This window comes from Eucyclogobius newberryi, unplaced genomic scaffold (genome assembly GCF_026437365.1).
Source record: "Eucyclogobius newberryi isolate DKJ021-1_F unplaced genomic scaffold, fEucNew1.0.hap1 SCAF_3, whole genome shotgun sequence".
NCBI classification, from domain to species: Eukaryota; Metazoa; Chordata; class Actinopteri; order Gobiiformes; family Gobiidae; genus Eucyclogobius; species Eucyclogobius newberryi.
Genome location: NW_027315945.1, coordinates 5,239,457 through 5,263,950, shown reverse-complemented (window position 1 = coordinate 5,263,950; position 24,494 = coordinate 5,239,457). Strand labels below are relative to the sequence as shown.

At 46.6% G+C, this 24,494-nt stretch overlaps 2 protein-coding genes across 2 annotated transcripts in view; both read right to left on the bottom strand.

Moving 5' to 3' along the window:
* Positions 1-24,494, bottom strand: part of LOC140374501 (vitelline membrane outer layer protein 1 homolog) — a 321,142-nt gene that overhangs the window by 120,308 nt on the left and 176,340 nt on the right. The window lies entirely within an intron of this gene.
* Positions 8,725-15,815, bottom strand: LOC140374499 (protein rapunzel-like). The gene is made up of 2 exons (XM_072461423.1): positions 15,320-15,815; positions 8,725-9,514 (listed from the first exon to the last, which is right to left on the bottom strand). The coding sequence occupies exons 1-2, from the start codon at positions 15,811-15,813 to the stop codon at positions 8,815-8,817; spliced, it is 1,194 nt and encodes a 397-aa protein (XP_072317524.1). The 5' UTR covers positions 15,814-15,815; the 3' UTR covers positions 8,725-8,814.

Sequence of the window (24,494 nt, the reverse complement as noted above, 5' to 3'; positions counted from 1 at the left end):
TCCATCTCCTCTCTGTTTCTCCTCCTCTTCCTCTTTTCTATTCCCTCTCTCCTCTCCCACTCCTTTCTGCCGCTCCTCCTCTCCCCTCCTCTCCTCTCTTCCTCTTCCTCTTCCTCCTCTCTCTCTCCTCCTCTCCCACTCCTCTCTGTCTCTCCTCCTCTCTCTCCTCTCTGTCTCTCCTCCTCCTCTCTCCTCCTCTTCTCTCTTCTCTCCTCCTCCTCTTTTCTCTTCCTCCTCTCTCTCTCCTCCTCTCCCGCTCCTCTCTGTCTCTCCTCCTCCCTCTCTCCTCTCTCTCTCCTCTCTCCTTCTCTTCTCTCCTCCTCCTCTTTTCTCTTCCTCCTCTCTCTCTCCTCCTCTCCCGCTCCTCTCTGTCTCTCCTCCTCCCTCTCTCCTCTCTCTCTCCTCTCTCCTTCTCTTCTCTCCCACTCCTCTTTTCTCTTCCTCCTCCCTCTCTCCTCTCTCTCCTCCTCAGCACTTTGACTGTTGCAGCAGCACTCAGCCTGCTCCAGAGCCACAGGAGAAACGCTGACCAACGTGAAACCACTGCCTCTAATCACAGCTAACACTAACGTGCTAAAATAATAACACAAGATAGAGCACCATACGCCTGGGTCCAATTCATATCCCAGTAACGATTCCAGTATGCTACCTCACCTGCTCAATGTGCTGTGGTCGTCATCAAATTCATAACATCTCAAAATCAAATATCAAAGTCGATATTTCTATATTTTTTAGATGTTTTGGCCGGTAGTCTTTATTGGACAGGACAACTCAGCGTGAAAGCGGGATGAGAGAGAAGGGAAGACAGTAGAATTGTCACTAAATTGTCGGAGCTGGAATTCAAACTCACGACACTGCACTTGAAGCCTGGCACGTGTGCTGCCGGCTTAACCACTCCACCACCAGGCAGCACCAAAGTCTATTTATATGTTATATATTTCTATATGATGAGCCAAGACAGAACTTACAAGATGGCGCTCAATTTAAGTCAATGGGCCGTGCTCAGTGTAGAACCTGTTTAGCCTTTAGAAGCGAGGTACAGGACACTGCATTGCCCTGAGGCCAGCTCTCCTCACGCAAACCATGTGACCCAGACCATGTGACCCAGACCATGTGACCCAGACCATGGATGTATTAAATGATTGCCTCAGACCTGTCAGAGTGAGAGTCGCTAGAGCAAAGCCGAGCGAGTTGAAGCTAAAGATCAAAAAGCTGGATTTTAAGGATTTTAAACTGAGAAGAAGTCATGATCTGAAAGTAAGCACAAACCCAACCTTTGTGAAAGCTCTCTTACCCGAACACTAGCAGATCCTTTTTACATTATTTTCAATGGCAAAAATACTTTCCTGGCTGCAGTAATTGACTGGCCACTATTGACAACTGAACAGGTTTAAGCTAGCAATGCCCTATCCAGTTCTGTGCATAGTAAAACAAAGCTAGCACACGTTATATCAGCTATTTCCTGTTTATCGACACACAGCACTCATGTCAAGACCCAAAATATGATGTTTCCAGCGCATACATAATGTAGCTACCATTTTCCAAAGCCAATGCATTACATAAAGAGAGGTTAAAACGCAACGTGCGAGCTTTGCAGAGAAGAAAGAAATGCAGAAAAAGAACATTCCGGAAGTAGTTTCCTGTTTCCTCTAGCTTTAGCCACATATCTTTTAGGGAATTAAAAAACATAATTCAGATCAAATTTATAGTGGCTTGAGAAATGATTCATACTCCTGGAACTGTGCTGCGTGTTGTCACGTCACAACCACAATTATTTTGGCCTTTTTTGGAAGTGGAAGGAAAATAATAAATGATTTCCAGATTTGAATAAAAAAAGAACATTCTAAATAATGAAAAAGTCCTGTTTGCAGTTTTCCAGAAGCCATGTGAGAGGCACATGATCAAACATATGGAGGAAGGTGCTCTGGTCTGATCATCCCAAACCAGACCCAGTGTGGTGTAAAACGAACACAGCACGTGACTCTGAACACAGCCCCCTCACTGTCACACATGGTGGTGCAGCATCAGGCTGTGGGGGGCTGTTCTTCTGCAGGGACAGGGAAGCTGCAAAGACTTGAGACCGGGGCGGAGCTTAAGCTTCTGCAGGACAATGACATAATAAAGCTAGAGCTACAATGGGATGGTTTAAAACAAAACATATTCATGTGTCAGAACGACCAGGTCAAGGTCCAGATCTACAGTAAATCCAATCGAGAAAACGTCTGTTCACAAACACTCTCCATCAAATCTGACGGAGCTGGAGTTCTTTTAAAAAGAAGAATGAGACAAACCCCAAAAGACTTGCAGCTGTAATTGCAGAGAAAGGTGGTTCAACAGCGTCTCTTCCTACAATACAACACCAGCACCATGAGTGAGGCGAGCGCTGTGGCTGTGTCTGGACTACACACAGGTCATCATGAGTGAGGCGAGCGCTGTGGCTGTGTCTGGACTGCACACAGGTCATCATGAGTGAGGCGAGCGCTGTGACTGTGTCTGGACTTCACACAGGTCATCATGAGTGAGGCGAGTGCTGTGGCTGTGGCTGTGTCTGGACTGCACACAGGTCATCATGAGTGAGGCGAGCGCTGTGACTGTGTCTGGACTGCACACAGGTCATCATGAGTGAGGCGAGCGCTGTGACTGTGTCTGGACTTCACACAGGTCATCATGAGTGAGGCGAGTGCAGTGGCTGTGTCTGGACTTTACACAGGTCATCATGAGTGAGGCGAGTGCTGTGGCTGTGGCTGTGTCTGGACTGCACACAGGTCATCATGAGTGAGGCGAGCGCTGTGACTGTGTCTGGACTGCACACAGGTCATCATGAGTGAGGCGAGCGCTGTGACTGTGTCTGGACTGCACACAGGTCATCATGAGTGAGGCGAGCGCTGTGACTGTGTCTGGACTGCACACAGGTCATCATGAGTGAGGCGAGCGCTGTGACTGTGTCTGGACTGCACACAGGTCATCATGAGTGAGGCGAGCGCTGTGACTGTGTCTGGACTTCACACAGGTCATCATGAGTGAGGCGAGTGCAGTGGCTGTGTCTGGACTTTACACAGGTCATCATGAGTGAGGCGAGCGCTGTGGCTGTGTCTGGACTTCACACAGGTCATCATGAGTGAGGCGAGCGCAGTGGCTGTGTCTGGACTTCACACAGGTCATCATGAGTGAGGCGAGCGCAGTGGCTGTGTCTGGACTTCACACAGGTCATCATGAGTGAGGCGAGCGCTGTGGCTGTGTCTGGACTGCACACAGGTCATCATGAGTGAGGCGAGCGCAGTGGCTGTGTCTGGACTTCACACAGGTCATCATGAGTGAGGCGAGCGCAGTGACTGTGTCTGGACTTCACACAGGTCATCATGAGTGAGGCGAGCGCAGTGACTGTGTCTGGACTTCACACAGGTCATCATGAGTGAGGCGAGCGCTGTGACTGTGTCTGGACTTCACACAGGTCATCATGAGTGAGGCGAGCGCTGTGGCTGTGTCTGGACTTCACACAGGTCATCATGAGTGAGGCGAGCGCAGTGGCTGTGTCTGGACTGCACACAGGTCATCATGAGTGAGGCGAGCGCAGTGGCTGTGTCTGGACTGCACACAGGTCATCATGAGTGAGGCGAGCGCAGTGGCTGTGTCTGGACTTCACACAGGTCATCATCACATCAGGTCTGACCAGTCCATAACAGTGAAAGTATTCAATGTACACAACCATGTTCTAATATAATAATAATAATAACTTTTATTTATATAGCGCTTTTCAGTGACCCAAAGACGCTGAACATAATAAAAAAGGGGGGGTATTTACAGACGGGGGGACAACACGTACAATACACATTAATATACAGATAAAATGAACAAGACAGAAGAAGTAGAGAGAAAAAGATGGGGATGTAACAGGGGGTAGAAGAGTAGGCAATGGGGTAGAGGAGGCTAGGGGTAGGGGAGGTCATAGGCTTGGGTGAAGAGGTATGTTTTTAGGCGGGATTTGAATGTTGTGAGTGAGGGAGAGTGGCGGACAGGTTGGGGGAGGGAGTTCCAGAGTCGGGGTGCTGTTCGGGAGAATGCTCTGTCACCAAAAGTTTTGAGTCGGGATGTTGGTGCAGCCAGGGTGAGAGAGGAGGAGGATCGGAGAGCTCGGGAGGGGCGGTGGGGGATGAGGAGGTCAGACAGGTAGGGGGGGGGCAAGGTGGTGAAGAGCTTTGAAGGTGAGGAGGAGTATTTTAAAGTTTATGCGCTGCTTGATGGGGAGCCAGTGGAGAGAGCGGAGAACGGGAGTGATGTGATCACGGGACCGGGTGTGGGTGAGGAGGCGGGCAGCGGAGTTTTGGACCATTTGGAGTCTATGGAGGGAATGGGAGGAGATGCCAGTGAGGAGGGAGTTGCAGTAGTCGAGGCGGGAGGAGATGAAGGCATGGATGAGGGATTCAGCAGCGGGGAGGGTGAGGCAGTGTCGGATTAATATAGGCCACACCCACTTGTCAGGCCTGGTTAGTTGAATGGAAGACCTTTGCTCGAGCACACGTATGCCAGGCTCCATGTGCTGCCGGCCACAGGGTTGTGAGTTTGAATCCCGACTCGGACGGTTTACTGCATGTCCTCCCTGCTCTCACATTCTAATTATTATTTAGATTTGTTTATTACAATTCTAATAAAGCCTACAGGTAACAGAAGACAACAGGGCCCACAGGGGGGCATAGGGCACTCTGTCATTGTGTCCTTTGGCAAGACACTTCTCCCAACTTGCCTCCAGTGTCCTTGTCCTTGTCCTGGTGTATGTAAGAGTGAATGTGCCAATGAGCCCATGGCTACGATCAGATGTGTTCACAGCGTGTCCATCATGTTCAATAACATGCCCTGTTCCGCAGTAATAACACATTATTTATAATAAAGAAACATATTAAGACTTAAGGTTTTACACATGTCTGTGCACGTGCTGCACTGACATCTCTGTGTCGGCTTAAACAAGCTCCATGTTCATAAACCTATGAATATGTATTCAGAGGAATAATTCACCATTAGTTTGTGCTCTCCATCTCTGTGTAGGTGGAATGAAGCAGAAACAACAAACTAGCCCCCATTGAACTGCCTGCATTTCTATTTAGACTTAACGTATTTGATTTTCTGTTTCCTGCTGGGCTTCCTGGAGTGGCTTAGGTCCTTCCTCCTCCTCAGGCCTGGTCCACAGTGTAATCACAGCCCAGAGACAGAGGCTCACTGATGACCTGATGGACATTGATTGGTGAAAGCGTGTGGGGGAGCGGAGCAGAAAGGATCAGCTGAGCTCCATCACCTTTATCTCTGCAAACCAAAACTGTCAATGTGGAAAAACAACGACAGACAGAGTGAGTCAAACACTTTTATTCATTCTTAAGTAATGTTATAATAATTTATTGTTCGAATGAGCATACATGACGTGGAGTTTTTTGCTGAAGGGTCCAAACCTTCTTTTTTCCATGGAAATGTTGTTGTTTTAATTGTTGTTCAAGTTAATACTATACTGTGGAACATTCCGGTCAAAAAACAATCACATTTTCATGATACATGCAGGTAACGGACCCTCGCAATATACATAGTGCACCTTTTATATGAAAGCAATTCTTCTTCAGGAGGAAGCTTGGAATAAACGTCTATTACTAAGGCTGCGTTCACACTGCATTGGAACTAGGTCTAAACTGGGACTAAACCAGGACTAGAAGAAGACTAAACCAGGTCTCCATCTTGCCTAACACTGGAGCTAAAGCAGGACGAGTGTGAGCGCAGTCCTGTCTGAGAAATGGCTGTAGGAGGAGGAGCACGCATGGACAGTTAGTCTGCAGCGGCTGATAAATGTTTGATAAGACGCTGAGGAAGCAGACAGAGCTGTAAGGCCTTTGGTCGAGTGCTACAGTCCACACACAGTCCTGAACCTGAGATTAGCAGAAGCAATACAATATACGTTTAATCATAATCATACCCATGACTCACAGTGTTTAAGGAGACTTATTATCTTAAACATATTATATCAAAAGTGACACAATGGTTTGACCTCTTCATTTACCCACTGGAGGTTGTATTTAGAGTGATTCATACATGTCATTATCATTATCCTGCATTCAAGACGCCACCAGACACGCCCCCTACCGCCTTGACACGCCTACTGCAACGTAAACATATAGTTCTCAGATTTGTTTTCCCTCAAGCCGATTGCACACTAGAGGATTTTTAAAGCTTCTGATGTTTTAAGACATGAGAAAGTGAGAACATATATCTGTCTCACACAGGAATATGAAAAGTGTCACATAACAAACAAATAGACCAGGATGAGGAGGGATATGTCTGCTTTTCCATGCACCAACCGCAACAAAAATAAAAATAATACACGTGTAGATTAGGCTTGTTGCGACCACAGGAGCGGCGAGGAGAGCTGATGAGAAACAAAAACGTTTGCATAAACTCTGTGTTGTGCCCTCCGCTATTTCTACAGTTCAAGAGATGTCACTGGGCAACAAAGCCTGTTCAGCCTCTGATTGGCTGTGGGAAAGTTGATCGCAAGAGTCAATTATAGAATAATAATAATAATAATACCACAAATAATGGCAACAGAATTATACCCTCGTGAGATAAGGAATGTCGTCACATAAAATCCCAAACAAGAAGTGGCCACGCCTCCTGGATTCTTGGAGAGGAAAATTGGCCTTAAAATCTGGCAAAAAAAATGTTTGAAGCCGACCTTAACCTGTGACATACGCTTCAGCAGCATTGCATATTTACATATAGATTCCCCTACTCTGCTTTCCAAAGGCAGTTTTAACAGTTATTTAACTGTGATTAGAACATTTCCAAAATATAAAATTATGATCCATGGGTCTGATAATATCTATACAGCAAACAAAAGCATAATGTCTCTTTTAAGTGATCGGTTCTAAACCAGTATTAGCAGTGTTGTACCTGAACGCGTTCATTGAACGAAAGTTCATGAACGCGTTCATAATTTTGGTGAACGTGAACTGAACGTACTGTATTACTGCTGACGAACGATAATGTGAACACGTTCATTCTGGTGTCTGTGAACGGCAAAATTTGTTCTTTTTATTTTCGTTCAATAAAGTGTCAGATTTCTACAGACTTCCAGGCGAAAAACACACCGTTAAATTGCCCAAAAAGAGCCTTTGTCTGGCAAGTGTGAGAGCTCTGAAGTTGTAGAGCCGATAGATCGCAGAGGCAGAGATTTTGCGTGTCGCACCGCACTGCGCATGCGCATCGAAACAAAAAGCAGCTTGGACACGACCGCAACGTGTAGTCAACAGAGCAGCTACGATTCGACCATTTACGTGAGTTTCATGATAAGGTCGGTGAGGATGGGAACAATCTAACATTTCTGTGCAAACTTTGCCTCATTTTTTTGAGAATACACTGTGGGGCTGAAAGCTGCTGCTGCCAGTGTGGTGCTGAATGGACAGCAACACATGGGGGAATTCTGTCCCTTCAATGTGAACGTAAATCCTGGTTGTGTAAGGATTCAAAATTGGATATGAAGATGAAATCTGACACATATTTTCAGCATTAAACTAATAAAATAATTGCTGCCTGTGGTTGTATTTGGGCTGTGGAAATAATTTAGAACAATTATTGCATAATATTGAAAAAAAAATAACTGAACTAGTTCATTTTTGGAGCTGTGAACTTTAAAAAAAATTAATTATGAACTATGAACTGAACTAGTTCATGTAGAAAGTGAACTTTCCCAACACTGAGTATTAGTGTTAAACAAAATACACAGAGAGAGCGCCACCGTGTCAATTTATTTAGGGAACACACACAGAAGCCAGGTTTCCACTGGCTCACTACGGATCAGGGCAGTCTCCACTATCTCCACTGTCTGAAGTGAATGGTACCAGTCTAGAGGTTTAACTCCCAAAACCAGAAGTAGTTTCCAGTTTACTCTAGCTTTAACCACGTCTCACAGCTGCAGCTGTGGTTGGAGCGGCGTGCTCGCCGAGGGCCGGTCGTATGAAGGCCAAAGTTCTGCGGCGCTCTTGTGGTCACAGGCTTTGATTGGCACCACATGCTCACGCAGTAGCTAATCATTAACATTGGGGGGAAAAGTGGGCTTTGTTGTGAAAATGTATTTTAACGGAAAGAATCTGAAGCTCCACGGCACTACCTGAGACACTCTCATTACTATTAATGATTGAAAGTAATTACTATTAATTAAAGCAAACCAATCTGGGGGTTAAAACGTAGCTAGAGAGCGCCCCCTTTTTGTCTATACTCTGAGTGCACACAAAGAGCGCCCCCTTGTGTCTTTACTCTGAGTGTACACAAAGAGCGCCCCCTTGTGTCTTTACTCTGAGTGCACACAGAGAGCGCCCCCTTGTGTCTTTACTCTGAGTGCACATAGAGAGCGCCCCCTTATGTCTTTACTCTGAGTGCACACAGAGAGCGCCCCCTTGTGTCTTTACTCTGAGTGCACACAGAGAGCGCCCCCTTGTGTCTTTACTCTGAGTGCACACAGAGAGCGCCCCCTTGTGTCTTTACTCTGAGTGCACACAGAGAGCGCCCCCTTGTGTCTTTACTCTGAGTGCACACAGAGAGCGCCCCCTTGTGTCTTTACTCTGAGTGCACACAGAGAGCGCCCCCTTGTGTCTTTACTCTGAGTGCACACAGAGAGCGCCCCCTTGTGTCTTTACTCTGAGTGCACACAGAGAGCGCCCCCTTGTGTCTTTACTCTGAGTGCACATAGAGAGCGCCCCCTTATGTCTTTACTCTGAGTGCACACAGAGAGCGCCCCCTTGTGTCTTTACTCTGAGTGCACACAGAGAGCGCCCCCTTGTGTCTTTACTCTGAGTGCACACAGAGAGCGCCCGCCTTGTGCCGGTCCCAGTAGTGGCAGTCATCGCTGAAGCTCCAGGCGGCAGCGCAGTCTTTGTGGCGGCTGATGGCGTGGACCACGAGGTGGGCACTCTCTTGGTGGGTGGTCAGCAGCTCCACCAGTGCCGGGGGGCTGGCTCTGCGGCCCTGGCTCTCCATCAGCTCCTGGATGCTCTCCTTTGGCACACGTTGAGGGTTGCTGCTGTAAGACACCACCAGAAGCAGCTGCTTGACTGGGGCCACCTCGAACCAGCTCTGGCCCACAATGTGGTGGAAGTGCTCCCCGGCCCGCCAGCTCCGGTAGGCGCTGCTAGAACACTTGATGACCCGCACGGACCAGCTCACCCAGTCGTACTTCTTGAGCAGGGCCTGGAGCAGCTTCTCGGCCACCTTTTGCAGCTCCTCTTCCTCGGGGCTCTCCTGGAGGAAGCGGCGTGAGTCCTCTTCGGCCTGCTCCGGGAAGGCAGCGATGCACGAGGCGATGGAGTCCTTCATCTTGGCCTCCACCTCCTCCATTCGGCCACTCCACTCACGGATGAGGTCTTCCTCCTCGGCTGGGCCCTGAGTGAGAGCGGAGTTACCTAGCAATGCGATGAGGCCCAGGCAAAACAGCTCCTTCATGCGCACACAGAAGTCCTCCAGGAGGCGCCGGTTGTGGGCCATGTACCTGCAGGCACAGTTTGAGTCACAACAGCAACACAAGAAACACAGAAACTAAAAATGAGCTCAGGTACATGGTTTTTCCACTGATCATCCTTGAGATGCTTCTACAATTTGATTTGAGTCCACCTGTGGTAAATTCAGTTGCTTGGACATGATTTGGAAAAGCACACACTTGTCTATATAAGGTCCCACAGTTAACAGTGATGTCAGAGCACAAACTGAAGTGCAAGGAATTGTCTGTAGACCTCAGGGACAGGATTGTATCAAGACCCAGATCTGAGCGTCTGGTAGCCGGGCCTTGCTTATACCCCCACAGCTCAGCCGCCACGTGTTGGAGTTCACCCTAATTAACGAGAGGGTCACGTCCCAATGCCTTCGGGTGGGGGACAGGTGTCTCCCTGTTGTGTCGGCCTACGGGCCAAACAGCAGTGCAGCGTACCCAACCTTCTTGGAGTCCCTGGGAGAGGTACTGGACAGTGCACCGACTGGGGACTCCGTTGTTCTACTGGGGGACCTCAACACCTGGAGAGGGGTGATCGGGAAGAATGGCTTCCCCGATCTGAACCCAAGTGGTGTTGAGTTATTGGACTTCTGTGCCACGGATTGTCCATGTTTAAGCACAAGCATCAGTGCACGTGGCACCAGGACACCCTAGGCCGGAGGTCAATGATCGACTTTGTTGTTGTGTCACCTGCCTTCCGGCCGCGTGTCTTGGACACTCGGGTGAAGAGAGGGGCAGAGCTGTCAACCGATCACCACCTGGTGGTGAGTTGGATCCGCTGGCGGAGGAGGAAGCCGGACAGACGTGGCAGACCCAAGCGCATTGTGAGGTTCTGTTGAGAACGTCTTGCAGAGCCCTCTGTCAGTAGGGTATTCAACTCATATCCCGGGGGAGGCTGGGGACATTGAGTGGACCATGTTCTCGACCACCATTGTCAATGCGGCTGTTCGAAGCTGTGGTGCCTGAACCCGGTTTTGGACACCGTAAGTAAAGGATACCGTCAGGCTGAAGAAGGAGGCCTCTTTGGTTTGTAGGACGCGTGAGGCAGTTGACAGGTATCGGCGGGCCAGGCGTACCGCAGCATGCGCAGCCTGCTGTCGCAGAGGCAAAAACCCGGGCCTGGGAGGAGGTTGGGAAGGCCATGGAGGAGGACTATCGGTCGGCCCCAAAGCAGTGATGCAGTCGCTGCATCGGAGCTGAGTTGAAAGGCAAAGCTCTCGATTTAATTGGTAAATCTACGTTCCTGCCCTCACCTATGGTCATGAGCTTTGGGTAATGACCGAAAGGACAAGATCATGGATACAAATGAGTTTCCTCCTCTGGGTGGCTGGGCGCTCCCTTAGAGATAAGGGGAGGAGCTCAGTCACACGGGAGGAGCTCGGAGTAGAGCCGCTCAAGAAGTACGACTGGGTGAGCTGGCCCCGGGGAAGTTCCAGGACACACTGGAGGGTCTACGTCTCTCGGCTGGCCTGGGAACGCCTCGGCATCCCCCCCCGGAGGAGTTGGAGGAAGTGTCTGGGGAGAGGGAAGTCTGGGAGTCCCTGCTTAGACTGTTGCCCCAGCAACCCAGCCATTTGTAAACAATTCAAATAAACTTCTTCCAAGTTGTCATTATGGGGTATCGTCTGTAGAAAGGCTGTAACAGAACAAACTGTGGGAAAGTGAATGGTTTCCAAACTGTAAAGAGCCAGAAACGGTTCAAATGTTCTCTGTCCATTGCAGCCTTTGCTTGTCGGTTATTTAAGTTAAATAGAGTCACTAGGACACAGTTACCATGGCAACGCACCACATACATGAAGTCATGAAGTTGCGACAGGTGTTGCCATGGAAATTTACCCTCCAAGGGATTCTTTCTGTGGGTTTTAGCATGATGAGAAATTTAAACTGTTGCCATAGCAATTAACAACCAAATATTATATATTTTGATTGGAACAAACATGTTCAAAATGTTGCATTTAACAGGAAACTAAAACCTATGATAAGAGGTTTAATTTGAGAAATGTGGCACAACATTCCGGCTGAGGACCGGAGATCGTCGCCATGGAAACCTATACAAACCAACATCCAGTTCCATCCATGGTTGTGTCCATATGGTTTATTGTGTTATGGGAAATTGACATGTCACTCTCAATGTCCAAATACTAAATGTCGGCTGTTGTCACATCACAGGAAGTGTGAAGATCATCATTGTGTTCAGGCCTTGTCCCATTTACTGGTGTAACTGGTTTAATTACCATAGACGTGGACTTCACGTCTCCTGATTTGGTATGAAATGTGTGTTTCCTGCTTTGTCGTCACTGAGGCACAGATTGGTTTTTACTTGTTGGCACTAAACTAAATAAATCCTCATGGTTGAACTAAAGACAACTCTGCAGAAGTTTTCCTTTTTATACATTAAGTCTTTCAATAGAAAATCCACACAGTTTAAATCTGAGTAAAATACTGACAAGTGCAGGTCTGGTTTAATTCAGAATAAATATGTCCCGGCAAAGAGGAAGTGTTCAACATTATTAGGACCACAAATGCACCACTATGTGTTCATTTAAACATTTTCATCAATACATTTATCTATTTTCTACTATAATTGTTTTTCCCACTCACAAGATGGATGCCACAATTGCCACGGCAACAGATCCCTCAATCTCTCTTAGCTTAGCTTTTATTGTAGGGTTGTTAACGCGTGATGTCATCACTCTTTTCATTATAATGGCATTTTGATGTTTTTGATCTACTTCTGCAGTTTGTGTTTATGGAAGTCTAACTTGTGATGTCACACTCACACATGTGATGTCACACCCACACCTGTGATGTCACACCCACACCTGTGATGTCACACCCACACCTGTGATGTCACACTCACACTTGTGATGTCACACTCACACTTGTGATGTCACACCCACACTTGTTATGTCACACCCACACTTGTGATGTCACATCCACACCTGTGATGTCACACCCACACTTGTGATGTCACACTCACACTTGTGATGTCACACCCACACTTGTGATGTCATACTCACACTTGTGATGTCACACCCACACTTGTGATGTCACACCCACACTTGTTATGTCACACCCACACTTGTGATGTCACACCCACACCTGTGATGTCACACCCACACTTGTGATGTCACACCCACACTTGTGATGTCACACTCACACTTGTGATGTCACAATCACACTTGTGATGTCACACCCACACTTGTGATGTCACACCCACACTTGTGATGTCACACCCACACTTGTGATGTCACACTTACACTTGTGATGTCACACTCACACTTGTGATGTCACACTTACACTTGTGATGTCACACTCACAAATGTGATGTCACACTCACACTTGTGATGTCACACTCACACTTGTGATGTCACACCCACACTTGTGATGTCACACCCACACTTGTGATGTCACACCCACACTTGTGATGTCACAATCACATGTGATGTCACACTCACACTTTTGATGTCACACTCACACTTATGATGTCACACTCACACATGTGATGTCACACTCACACTTGTGATGTCACACCCACACTTGTGATGTCACACCCACACATGTGATGTCACACTCACACATGTGATGTCACACTCACACTTGTGATGTCACACCCACACTTGTGATGTCACACTCACATGTGATGTCACACTCACACTTTTGATGTCACACTCACACTTGTGATGTCACACCCACACTTGTGATGTCACACTCACATGTGATGTCACACCCACACTTGTGATGTCACACCCACACTTGTGATGTCACAATCACATGTGATGTCACACTCACACTTTTGATGTCACACTCACACTTATGATGTCACACTCACACATGTGATGTCACACTCACACTTGTGATGTCACACCCACACTTGTGATGTCACACCCACACATGTGATGTCACACTCACACATGTGATGTCACACTCACACTTGTGATGTCACACCCACACTTGTGATGTCACACTCACATGTGATGTCACACTCACACTTTTGATGTCACACTCACACTTATGATGTCACACTCACACATGTGATGTCACACTCACACTTGTGATGTCACACCCACACTTGTGATGTCACACCCACACATGTGATGTCACACTCACACATGTGATGTCACACTCACACTTGTGATGTCACACCCACACTTGTGATGTCACACTCACATGTGATGTCACACTCACACTTTTGATGTCACACTCACACTTGTGATGTCACACCCACACTTGTGATGTCACACTCACATGTGATGTCACACTCACACTTTTGATGTCACACTCACACTTGTGATGTCACACCCACACTTGTGATGTCACACTCACACTTGTGATGTCACACTTACACTTGTGATGTCACACTCACAAATGTGATGTCACACTCACACTTGTGATGTCACACTCACACTTGTGATGTCACACCCACACTTGTGATGTCACACCCACACTTGTGATGTCACACCCACACTTGTGATGTCACAATCACATGTGATGTCACACTCACACTTGTGATGTCACACTCACACTTGTGATGTCACACCCACACTTGTGATGTCACACCCACACTTGTGATGTCACACCCACACTTGTGATGTCACAATCACATGTGATGTCACACTCACACTTTTGATGTCACACTCACACTTATGATGTCACACTCACACATGTGATGTCACACTCACACTTGTGATGTCACACTCACACTTGTGATGTCACACCCACACTTGTGATGTCACACCCACACATGTGATGTCACACTCACACATGTGATGTCACACTCACACTTGTGATGTCACACCCACACTTGTGATGTCACACTCACATGTGATGTCACACTCACACTTTTGATGTCACACTCACACTTGTGATGTCACACCCACACTTGTGATGTCACACTCACATGTGATGTCACACTCACACTTTTGATGTCACACTCACACTTGTGATGTCACACCCACACTTGTGATGTCACACCCACACTTGTGATGTCACACCCACACTTGTGATGTCACACCCACACTTGTGATGTCACACGCACACTTGTGATGTCACACCCACACTTGTGATGTCACACCCACACTTGTGATGTCACACTCACACTTGTGATGTCACACCCACACTTGTGATGTCACACCCACACTTGTGATGTCACACTCACACTTGTGATGTCACACCCACATTTGTGATGTCACACCCACACTTGTGATGTCACACTCACGCTTGTGATGTCACACTCACACTTGTGATGTCACACCCACACCTGTGATGTCACACTCACGCTTGTGATGTCACACTCAACAGTCTTGTAACTTATTGGTTTCCAAGTTCTGAACTCAGAGCATTCCAGAATATTGTCAATTTAACCTGTTACAAATGTTGACATTGTTTGTATGGCGGTTAATCGCGTCACAGTTTCTTGTACGTGACCATCACTCAACCATCTCCCAGTTCATTCTGAATTATCAGTTTTAACACAGAAAATAGTTTTTTTTTTTCTTTGTATTTTGCCTAATTTTTGACCGTGGGGCTATAATTTCAGTTAAATGAATTGGTCAAATTGATTGAAACTGAAAGTAGTTTCTCTTTTGTTGCAGTGTCTGCTGTTATTCTGACTTTCTACTTGAAGGCACAAATTAGATATTTAGAAGAGTTGAAGACTTTTATATATGTTAAACTGTAGCAGCTCTTTCATATTTTACCTTTGAGCTCTTACTCACTACGACATTAACTCATACATTTTGCCACTCGCTGCTTGAATGTTGAATGTCATCTGCATAACCTCTTTTGTGAAAGACATAACCATGTTACCTGTCCACCAGCTCCAGCACGGACTCTCCAAAGAGGCCGGTGCCCATCATGGAGCTGTAGAGCACATGCAGGTTCTTGTCTCCTCCGCTCTTGGAGAAGTGCTCCAGGAACAGCCTCATCTTCACCTCCCTGAACTGCGGCTTGGCCTCCAGGATGTCCATGTACTTGCGGAACTGGTTGCGGATGTTCTCCTCCACCGAGAAGTAGCGTGCGTCCAGTCGGGCCTTCTCCAGCTCGGCGTCGATGTCATGGAGCTGCGTGGAGAGGACGTCCATCTGTTTCCTCACGGTCAGGAACTGCTCTTTGACGCAGAAGACTTCTTTGCTCTGGACGTTGTCGAGGGCCAGTCGCAGGAGCGGAGCGGCGGCTTCGCACAGCGGCAGGAACTCCCCCACGGCACTGGCCAGAACCTCGGCTCCTCGCTCCATCATGTCCATCACTGCCTCAATGGCCTCTTTCTTCTGAGCCACCAGCTGCTCCAGAGACGCACTCATGTCTGCACCTGCAAGAGCACCAGAAGTGAGGGGCCCATTGTTTGACTCTTATTACTAGTCTTCATCTGACCCTCTCCTCTGGATGTACAGTACAGACCAAAGGTTTGGACACACACCACAGAGTGAAGGCAAAAGGGCCGACAAGTGCTAAGCATCTCTGGACCTCCTTCAAGACTGATGGAAGAGCATTTCAGGTGACGACCTCTTGAAGCTCATCAAGAGAATGCCAAGAGTGTGCGAAGCAGTACTCAAAGCTAAAGGTGGATACTTTGAAGAACCTAGAATATAAGACAATTTTCAGTTGTTTCACACTTTAAAAGTAATAATTCCACATATGTTCATTCATAGTGTTGATGCCTTCAGTGTGAATCTACACTTTTCATAGTCATGAAAATAAAGAAAACTCTTTAAATGAGAAGGTGTTTCCAAACTGTTGGTCTGTCCTGTATATGCATTTTATTTATCCAGCTCCGTCCTGGGCTGTGCTCTGGACTCGGTGCAGGAGGTGGAGGACAGAAGGGTCCTGGCTAAACTCACATCTATGCTGGACCATGAGTCTCACCCCCTGCAGGGGGGTGAGACTCATGGTGAGAGACACTCTGTCCCCTGCAGGACACTCTGTCCCCTGCAGGACACTCTGTCCCCTCTGGAGAGCAGCTTCAGTGACTGATCCACCCTCGCTGTGTGAAGGAAAGGTTTCGCAGGTCTTTCCTTCTGCTGCTGTCAGACTCTACAACAAACACTGCCCTGAACACGTGCAATACTGACTTGACCATGTGCAATACCGTCATATTCATGTGCAATACTGACTTGACCATGTGCAATACCGTCATATTCATGTGCAATACTGACTTAACCATATGCAATACCGTCATATTCATGTGCAATACTGACTTAACCATATGCAATACCGTCATATTCATGTGCAATACTGACTTAACCATATGCAATACCGTCATATTCATGTGCAATACTGACTTAACCATATGCAATGCCGTCATATTCATGTGCAATACTGATTTAACCATGTGCAATACTGACTTAACCATGTGCAATACTGACTTAACCATGTGCAATACTGACTTAACCATGTGCAATACTGACTTAACTATGTGCAATACTGACTTAACCATGTGCAATACCGTCATATTCATGTGCAATTACTGTCGTACTCTCAAGCAATAGTGTCACATTCTTGTGCATATAACTGATCAGAATAGAGAGTTTATTTTACCATTATTATTAGTATTATATTGTCTTACACTAGCTGTTTTTATTTTATTTTATCTTTATTTTTCCCCTCCATTCCTTATTAAGAAATGAGAGGTTTTGTCTATAGGAGTTTTTGTTTATAAGAGTTTTGCTTATAAGAGTTCTTCTAATAAGAGTGTTTTTTAAACTTCCTATAAGTTATCTGTCCTTTTCCTCTGTATCTACTGCGTTGCAACAATGAAATTTCCCAATGTGTGGACAATGAAGGAATATCTTATCTTATCTTAATTATTTAACTATTTTTTTCCGCCATTCTAGATATTTAAATGACTTTAAATATGACAACGTCCTCTTTTCCTGGCGTGTGCTTGCATGTGTTTAAAGCCGTAGATTCCTTTGCCTCGTCTCCTGAGCTCTGAATGTATTTGTTCTGTCGTTAAATAAAAAGCAGTGTAATTGTTCCGGTTGTGTAAAGATGTGATAATACAGAGTTGGACTTCTGGTTTGGGTGAAAAGAGTCTCTTGTGCTCGTCGACAATGAGCTCAAGATAAAAGAGCTAAAAATAGATGAGAACAACTGACAACAATCTACTGAAAACCCCTGTTTCAAGTGCAGAACCTTCTCCAGAGCTGATGGAAAATTACAGCTTAAAACACCGACATGAACGTGACAAATCCAAATGCAATGGGATTATACCTTTAATCAGCTCTAAATGAACCTGAGCCTGGACACACGTCTGGACACACGTCTGGACACACGTCTTTACACACGCCTGGACACACGTCTTTACACACGTCTGGACACATGCCTGGACACACGCCTGGACACACGTCTCACATGTCTTCAGACTCACAGTGTCTTTCTGCGCGTCACCGTCTGGCTCCAGCACTCAGGTCGGATGTGATTCATTATTTATGTGCCTAAAACACCGAGCGTCAGCCTGAAACGGCTCGGCTCGGATCCTCTACGTTTCCACTGTTCATTTGTAACCAAGTCGTCTGAAATATTCTAGTACGGCCCAAATATTTACACACGGCCGTAACAAACACGTCCGAACGTTCAGCATCAGCTTGAACCCGAACACGACAGATTGCATTAAACTTGGACTAAACGAGGATTTGAGCAGGACAAAGATTAAACCAAGATACAAAGAAGGCTGAACCAGGATAAAGTTAAACCGGGAGTAAAACAGGGCAAACTAGGATTAAACCAAGATTTGAGCAAGACTAAGAAAAAAGAAAGAAAAGAAAAGTTACGTTGGAATTAATCAGAACTAAACCAGGACAAGATTAAACTGGGACTAAACCATCATTAAACTGGGACCTAATCAGGATTAAATTAGGTTAACTATTGGATTAAACTGGGATTAACAAAGACAAACTAGGATTAAACCAATATTTAAATTGGACTGGAGAAACTTGGACTAAACCAAGACAAAAAAAAACATTTGAACAGGACTAAATCAGGATTCACCCAAGATTAAACCATGAAACTAAGTTGTATTAAACCAAGATTTAAACAGGAGAAACTTGGACTAAACCTACTGGGTCTAAAACAGGACTAAACCAGGACAAACAAGAACTAAAACAGCAAAAAACCAGGACTAAACCAGGACTGAACTAGCAATAAGCAAGCACTAAACCAGGACTAAACCAGCAATAAACAAGCACTAAACCGGGACTAAACCAGGACTAAACCAGGACTAAACCAGGACTAAACCAGGACTGAACAGGGACTAAACCAGGACTAAACCGGGACTAAACCAGGACTAAACCAGCAATAAACAAGCACTAAACCAGGACTAAACCAGGACTAAACCGGGACTAAACCAGGACTAAACCAGGACTAAACCAGGACTAAACCGGGACTAAACCAGGACTAAACCAGGACTAAACCAGCAATAAACAAGCACTAAACCAGGACTAAACCAGGACTAAACCGGGACTAAACCGGGACTAAACCAGGACTAAACCGGGACTTAACCAGGACTAAACCAGGACTAAACCAGGACTAAACCGGGACTAAACCAGGACTAAACCAGCAATAAACAAGCACTAAACCAGGACTAAACCAGGACTAAACCGGGACTAAACCAGGACTAAACCAGGACTAAACCAGGACTAAACCGGGACTAAACCAGGACTAAACCAGGACTAAACCAGCAATAAACAAGCACTAAACCAGGACTAAACCGGGACTAAACCAGGACTAAACAAGCACTAAACCAGGACTAAACCAGGACTAAACCAGGACTAAACCGGGACTAAACCAGGACTAAACAAGCACTAAACCAGGACTAAACCAGGACTAAACCAGGACTAAACCGGGACTAAACCGGGACTAAACCAGAAATAAACAAGCACTAAACCAGGACTAAACCAGGACTAAACCAGGACTAAACCGGGACTAAACCAGGACTAAACAAGCACTAAACCAGGACTAAACCAGCAATAAACAAGCACTAAACCGGGACTAAACCAGGACTAAACCAGGACTAAACCAGGACTAAACCAGGACTGAACAGGGACTAAACCAGGACTAAACCGGGACTAAACCAGGACTAAACCAGCAATAAACAAGCACTAAACCAGGACTAAACCAGGACTAAACCGGGACTAAACCAGGACTAAACCAGGACTAAACCAGGACTAAACCGGGACTAAACCAGGACTAAACCAGGACTAAACCAGCAATAAACAAGCACTAAACCAGGACTAAACCAGGACTAAACCGGGACTAAACCGGGACTAAACCAGGACTAAACCGGGACTTAACCAGGACTAAACCAGGACTAAACCAGGACTAAACCGGGACTAAACCAGGACTAAACCAGCAATAAACAAGCACTAAACCAGGACTAAACCAGGACTAAACCGGGACTAAACCAGGACTAAACCAGGACTAAACCAGGACTAAACCGGGACTAAACCAGGACTAAACCAGGACTAAACCAGCAATAAACAAGCACTAAACCAGGACTAAACCGGGACTAAACCAGGACTAAACAAGCACTAAACCAGGACTAAACCAGGACTAAACCAGGACTAAACCGGGACTAAACCAGGACTAAACAAGCACTAAACCAGGACTAAACCAGGACTAAACCAGGACTAAACCGGGACTAAACCGGGACTAAACCAGAAATAAACAAGCACTAAACCAGGACTAAACCAGGACTAAACCAGGACTAAACCGGGACTAAACCAGGACTAAACAAGCACTAAACCAGGACTAAACCGGGACTAAACCAGGACTAAACAAGCACTAAACCAGGACTAAACCAGGACTAAACCAGGACTAAACCGGGACTAAACCAGAAATAAACAAGCACTAAACCAGGACTAAACTAGAATCTGACACATGCGGGGTCCGGTCGTAAACGGGAGGCGTTTACCTGCTGCTCACGGGAAAAAGCCGCAGTCTTTACGCGCGGCTGTCACGACTCACAAACGCGTCCAAACGTCGTGCGTCAGCTTTAACCCAAACTGCGCCGCTCCAGTTCATCACGTTTGCTCTCAAACTTTTCAGAAAACGCTGCATCACTTGTGGTTTATGCTGTAGAGGAGATTTACGTCTAAAATCTGGCGTCTGGTGAAAATAGGGTTTGCGTTTACCTGCTGCGCGCGCGGGGAAATCTGCAGTGAGTCTATTACGCACCAGCTCCAGCTCTAGCTCCAGCTCCAGCCCGGGCACCTGCTCCAGAGCCTGACGTGGAGACGCGCGGAAGGATTGGAAAAGAATGGGAAAACGTGTGGTTTGGCGGTGTTTGGGTCAAAACTAGAAAAGAGGGGACGATGGAGAGGCGCGCGCGTCGGAGCCGAGTCTGCTACACGGACAGAGACAGACGCAGAGCGCGCGCGCGTCTGAAGGCGCGGTGTGGTGCGTCAAAAGACCCCCGTATCTGCGCCACGAGAAGTCCCGGCTCTAGACCAGGGCTGAACCAAGTCTAAACCAAGACCAAACCGGGCTTAACCTGGACTAAATCAGGCCTGAACGAGGATGGACTTAACCAGAACTGAACCAGGTCTAAGCGCGCGATTTGGACCCGCACACGCACGGACACACGCACGGACGCACGCACGGACACACGCACGGACAGAGCGCGCGCGCGAGGTGATCTGCGGTGCGTCAAGTCCCCTCAGGATCTGCTCAACAAGACGCGGCATCAGGGAAGGGCTCGCGCGTTTCCCCCGTGCGCCAAATGTGCATGTTGCGCCTGGAATCTGATTTTGAGGTAAGGAATAGTTTTTCTCTGTTGTGTTTTTGGATCACGATCTAACTTCAAATAGAGACATTGTCATTGTGGAAAGATGTTTTATTGATTATGTATTCATCAGTCATTCGATCTCTGCTCACGGCGCCACTTTGGCACGATCATGTCCAATATTTGCGCGCATTATTGTCTCACTTTGCGCACGCGGCCGAGGCCCGTGGATTCACGGACAATGGCGATCTGTTTTCTGTCAATCTGGCACGAATAGAGCTTACATTAAGGAAATACTTCTAAAAATACATAATCCAAAATGTGGGCCGGCATTTTTCCAACATTTCAATCTGTGAAACATTGAGGTTTGAAGTTCTGACCGTTCATGGCACAAGAGAAGAAGGAAAATATACATGTAATAAGTCATTTTCAATCTGATGGAAATGAGTTGAGGTGCGGGCGGATCGATACCAAATAATCACATATTCGATTCTGACTGAGGTATGACAAAGTTTTGATTCTCTTGCAAATATATCGATATGAATTCTCTGAAAATGGATTCACCTGTACATCTTTTTAATTTTAAAATCTGTTTAAGAGGGTGGAGGAAAACAAAGATGGCCTCCTACGCCTCTTTATAGTAACGACAAGACTCATACTGCTATGAGATCGATATTGTGATATTTGTATACTTGGCTTTGGATTGATGTCACTGATGAGAAGCTACAATTTAGAGTCTTCTGAGCCCTGCCCAAAGGGGAGGAGTTATAAAGGGGAGGAGTTATAACTGAAACTTGCCCTGTTTACAAGTTTGACAGTGAAAAGAGGTCTGACCACCTCTTCCTCAGAGCTCTCAAGTAACTACAGTATAAGTAATAATATAAGTAAGTAGCATTTGACTGGTTTGATTACTGCCAAGGTTTTCTGAGGCTGTTGTAGACGGAGGGAGGTTGAATCTTGTCTCAATTCAGACAAAACCTTCCCACAGAAGCCTTTCTGATTCTAAAGGCGCAGACGTGTGATTCTTTTCAAATGAATGATGATGAGGCTGAATAACGGCCTCCACAGCTCACGTTGCGTCCCATTACAGCACGTGATGCAGATCATGGGTTTCAGAATGATGAGAAATTAGGACCGTTTCCATAGCGATTCATTTAAAACAACATATTATATCTTTTGAGTGGGAAAAGGTCCTGATAATGTTGAATATAACACAAATCTGAAAGCCACGAGTCCTTGATTCTGCTGTGAATCAGATGCCGCACTCTGCTGACGTCACCAGGTCCGAAGAGGCGCGTGTCTCTCTCTCTTCTCCTCTCCCTTTCTTTCTTGCTCTCTCACTCTCATCCCTCCATCTCTTTCGTGCTCTCTCGTGTGCGTGTGTGTGTGTGTGTGTGTGTGTTTGTGTGTATATGAGAGAGTGTGTGTGTGTGTTGGTGTGTGTGTGTGTGAGTGTTTGTGAGTGTGTGTGTGTGTGTGTGTTTGTGTGTATATGAGAGAGTGTGTGTGTGTGTTGGTGTGTGTGTGTGTGAGTGATGGTGTGTGTGTGTGTCTGTTTGAGAGAGAGTGTGTGTGTGTGTGCGTGTGTGTGTGTGTGAGTGATGGTGTGTGTGTCTGTTTGAGAGAGAGTGTGTGTGTGTGTGTGTGCGTGTGTGTGTGTGTGTGTGTGCGTGTGTGTGTGTGTGTGTGCGTGTGTGTGTGTGTGTGTGAGTGTGTGTGTGTGTGTGTGTGCGTGTGTGTGTGTGTGCGTGTGTGTGTGTGTGTGTGAGTGATGGTGTGTGTGTCTGTTTGAGAGAGAGAGTGTGTGTGTGTGTGTGTGTATGTGTGCGTGTGTGTTTGTGTGTGTGTGTGTGTGTGTGTGTGTGTGTATGTGTGTGCGTGCGTGTGTGTTTGTGAGTGTGTGTGCGTGTGTGTGAGTGATGGTGTGTGTGTATGTTTGAGAGAGAGAGTGTGTGTGTGTGTGTGTGTGTGTGTGTGTGTGTGTGTGTGTGTGTTTGATGATGAAGTGTGAGAAAAGGCCGTTTCCCACATACACACTGCGGGCCAACCTGTTCTGCGGCTCCGGGCCATGAGGGTCATTCCACAGCGGCTTAGCCCCGGACACATGTCACCGCAGGCGGCTGCCCCACCACCGTGCAGCCGCTGGAGCGTAAAGCCCTTCAAGTCAATCAAGATAATGGACGGCTCGAGACTTTTGAAACATTCCACATCTTGTTTTTTTGTTTCTCTGTTGCTTTTGTGATGTGGTTGAGGAAACATCATGGCCTCCTGCTGTAGCCTGTGGGTGATATTTGGAGGAAGGTTATGCCCAGACATGAGCGGAGAGCGGGGCAGAGCCAGGTCCGTGTCCAATTTGTTAGTGAGACACAGACAAAGCTCTTTTTGGTGCGTTTTTTTAAGATTTCACTGAAACCACCTCATATATGAGGCCGTTTGTAGAGACATCAGCCCTTAAAGCAGCTCCTACACCATAAGTGCAGTGGCGCCCCCTGGTGGCTGAATGCCATTATTAACAGGCAAATGAGTAAGAATCGACCATAAGGCCTGACCAGATATGATTTATATTTGAAAATAAAAGCCGCAATTGTTCATATTCATGCTTTCCCTGACATTAGCCTATCCATTAATGGTGTTATGATAGTTTTTTCACCCTGACCCTGTGTTGAACCGGGTCAGTGAGTGCAATCCCGAGCATTTATTCAACCACATTATAAATGTTATAGATTTAAGATCGGGTCATTTTGTTTATTTGGTGCTGTGACGTCATCTATTATTTTAAGGGAGTGTCTACAGAGCCGCGGCCCGCGGCCGAAACTGCATGGTTTTTTGTGCCGCGGCTCCTGAAACTGCTGGGTTATTTGGCCGCGGCTCTGCAGCCAGGGCCGGCCCAAGCCTTCAGGGGGCCCTAAGCGAAAACATTTTTGGGGGCCCCTCACCACGTCATCAGAATCAGTTTTATTGCCATTGTCAGTGAACAATTCACATATGGGAACTTTCTTCAATGCAAACAAAGCACCAAAACTCCAGGGCATCTGTTTGCCAGTTAGTTTATTCTCAGCACCTCACAAGCTCAAATATTGCTAACTTAAATCCCACAATGCAACTTGGTATTCCGCTGACATCACCTCTACTCCCTGTACAAATAACACACGTCCCAGATATGTTTTTGGGTGTATTTGTGGGCGTTAAGGGTCTACAGCCACATTAGCACATTAGTTTAAATTAATGAACAGGGGGGGTCTGGGGGCCCTCCCCCAGAGATTT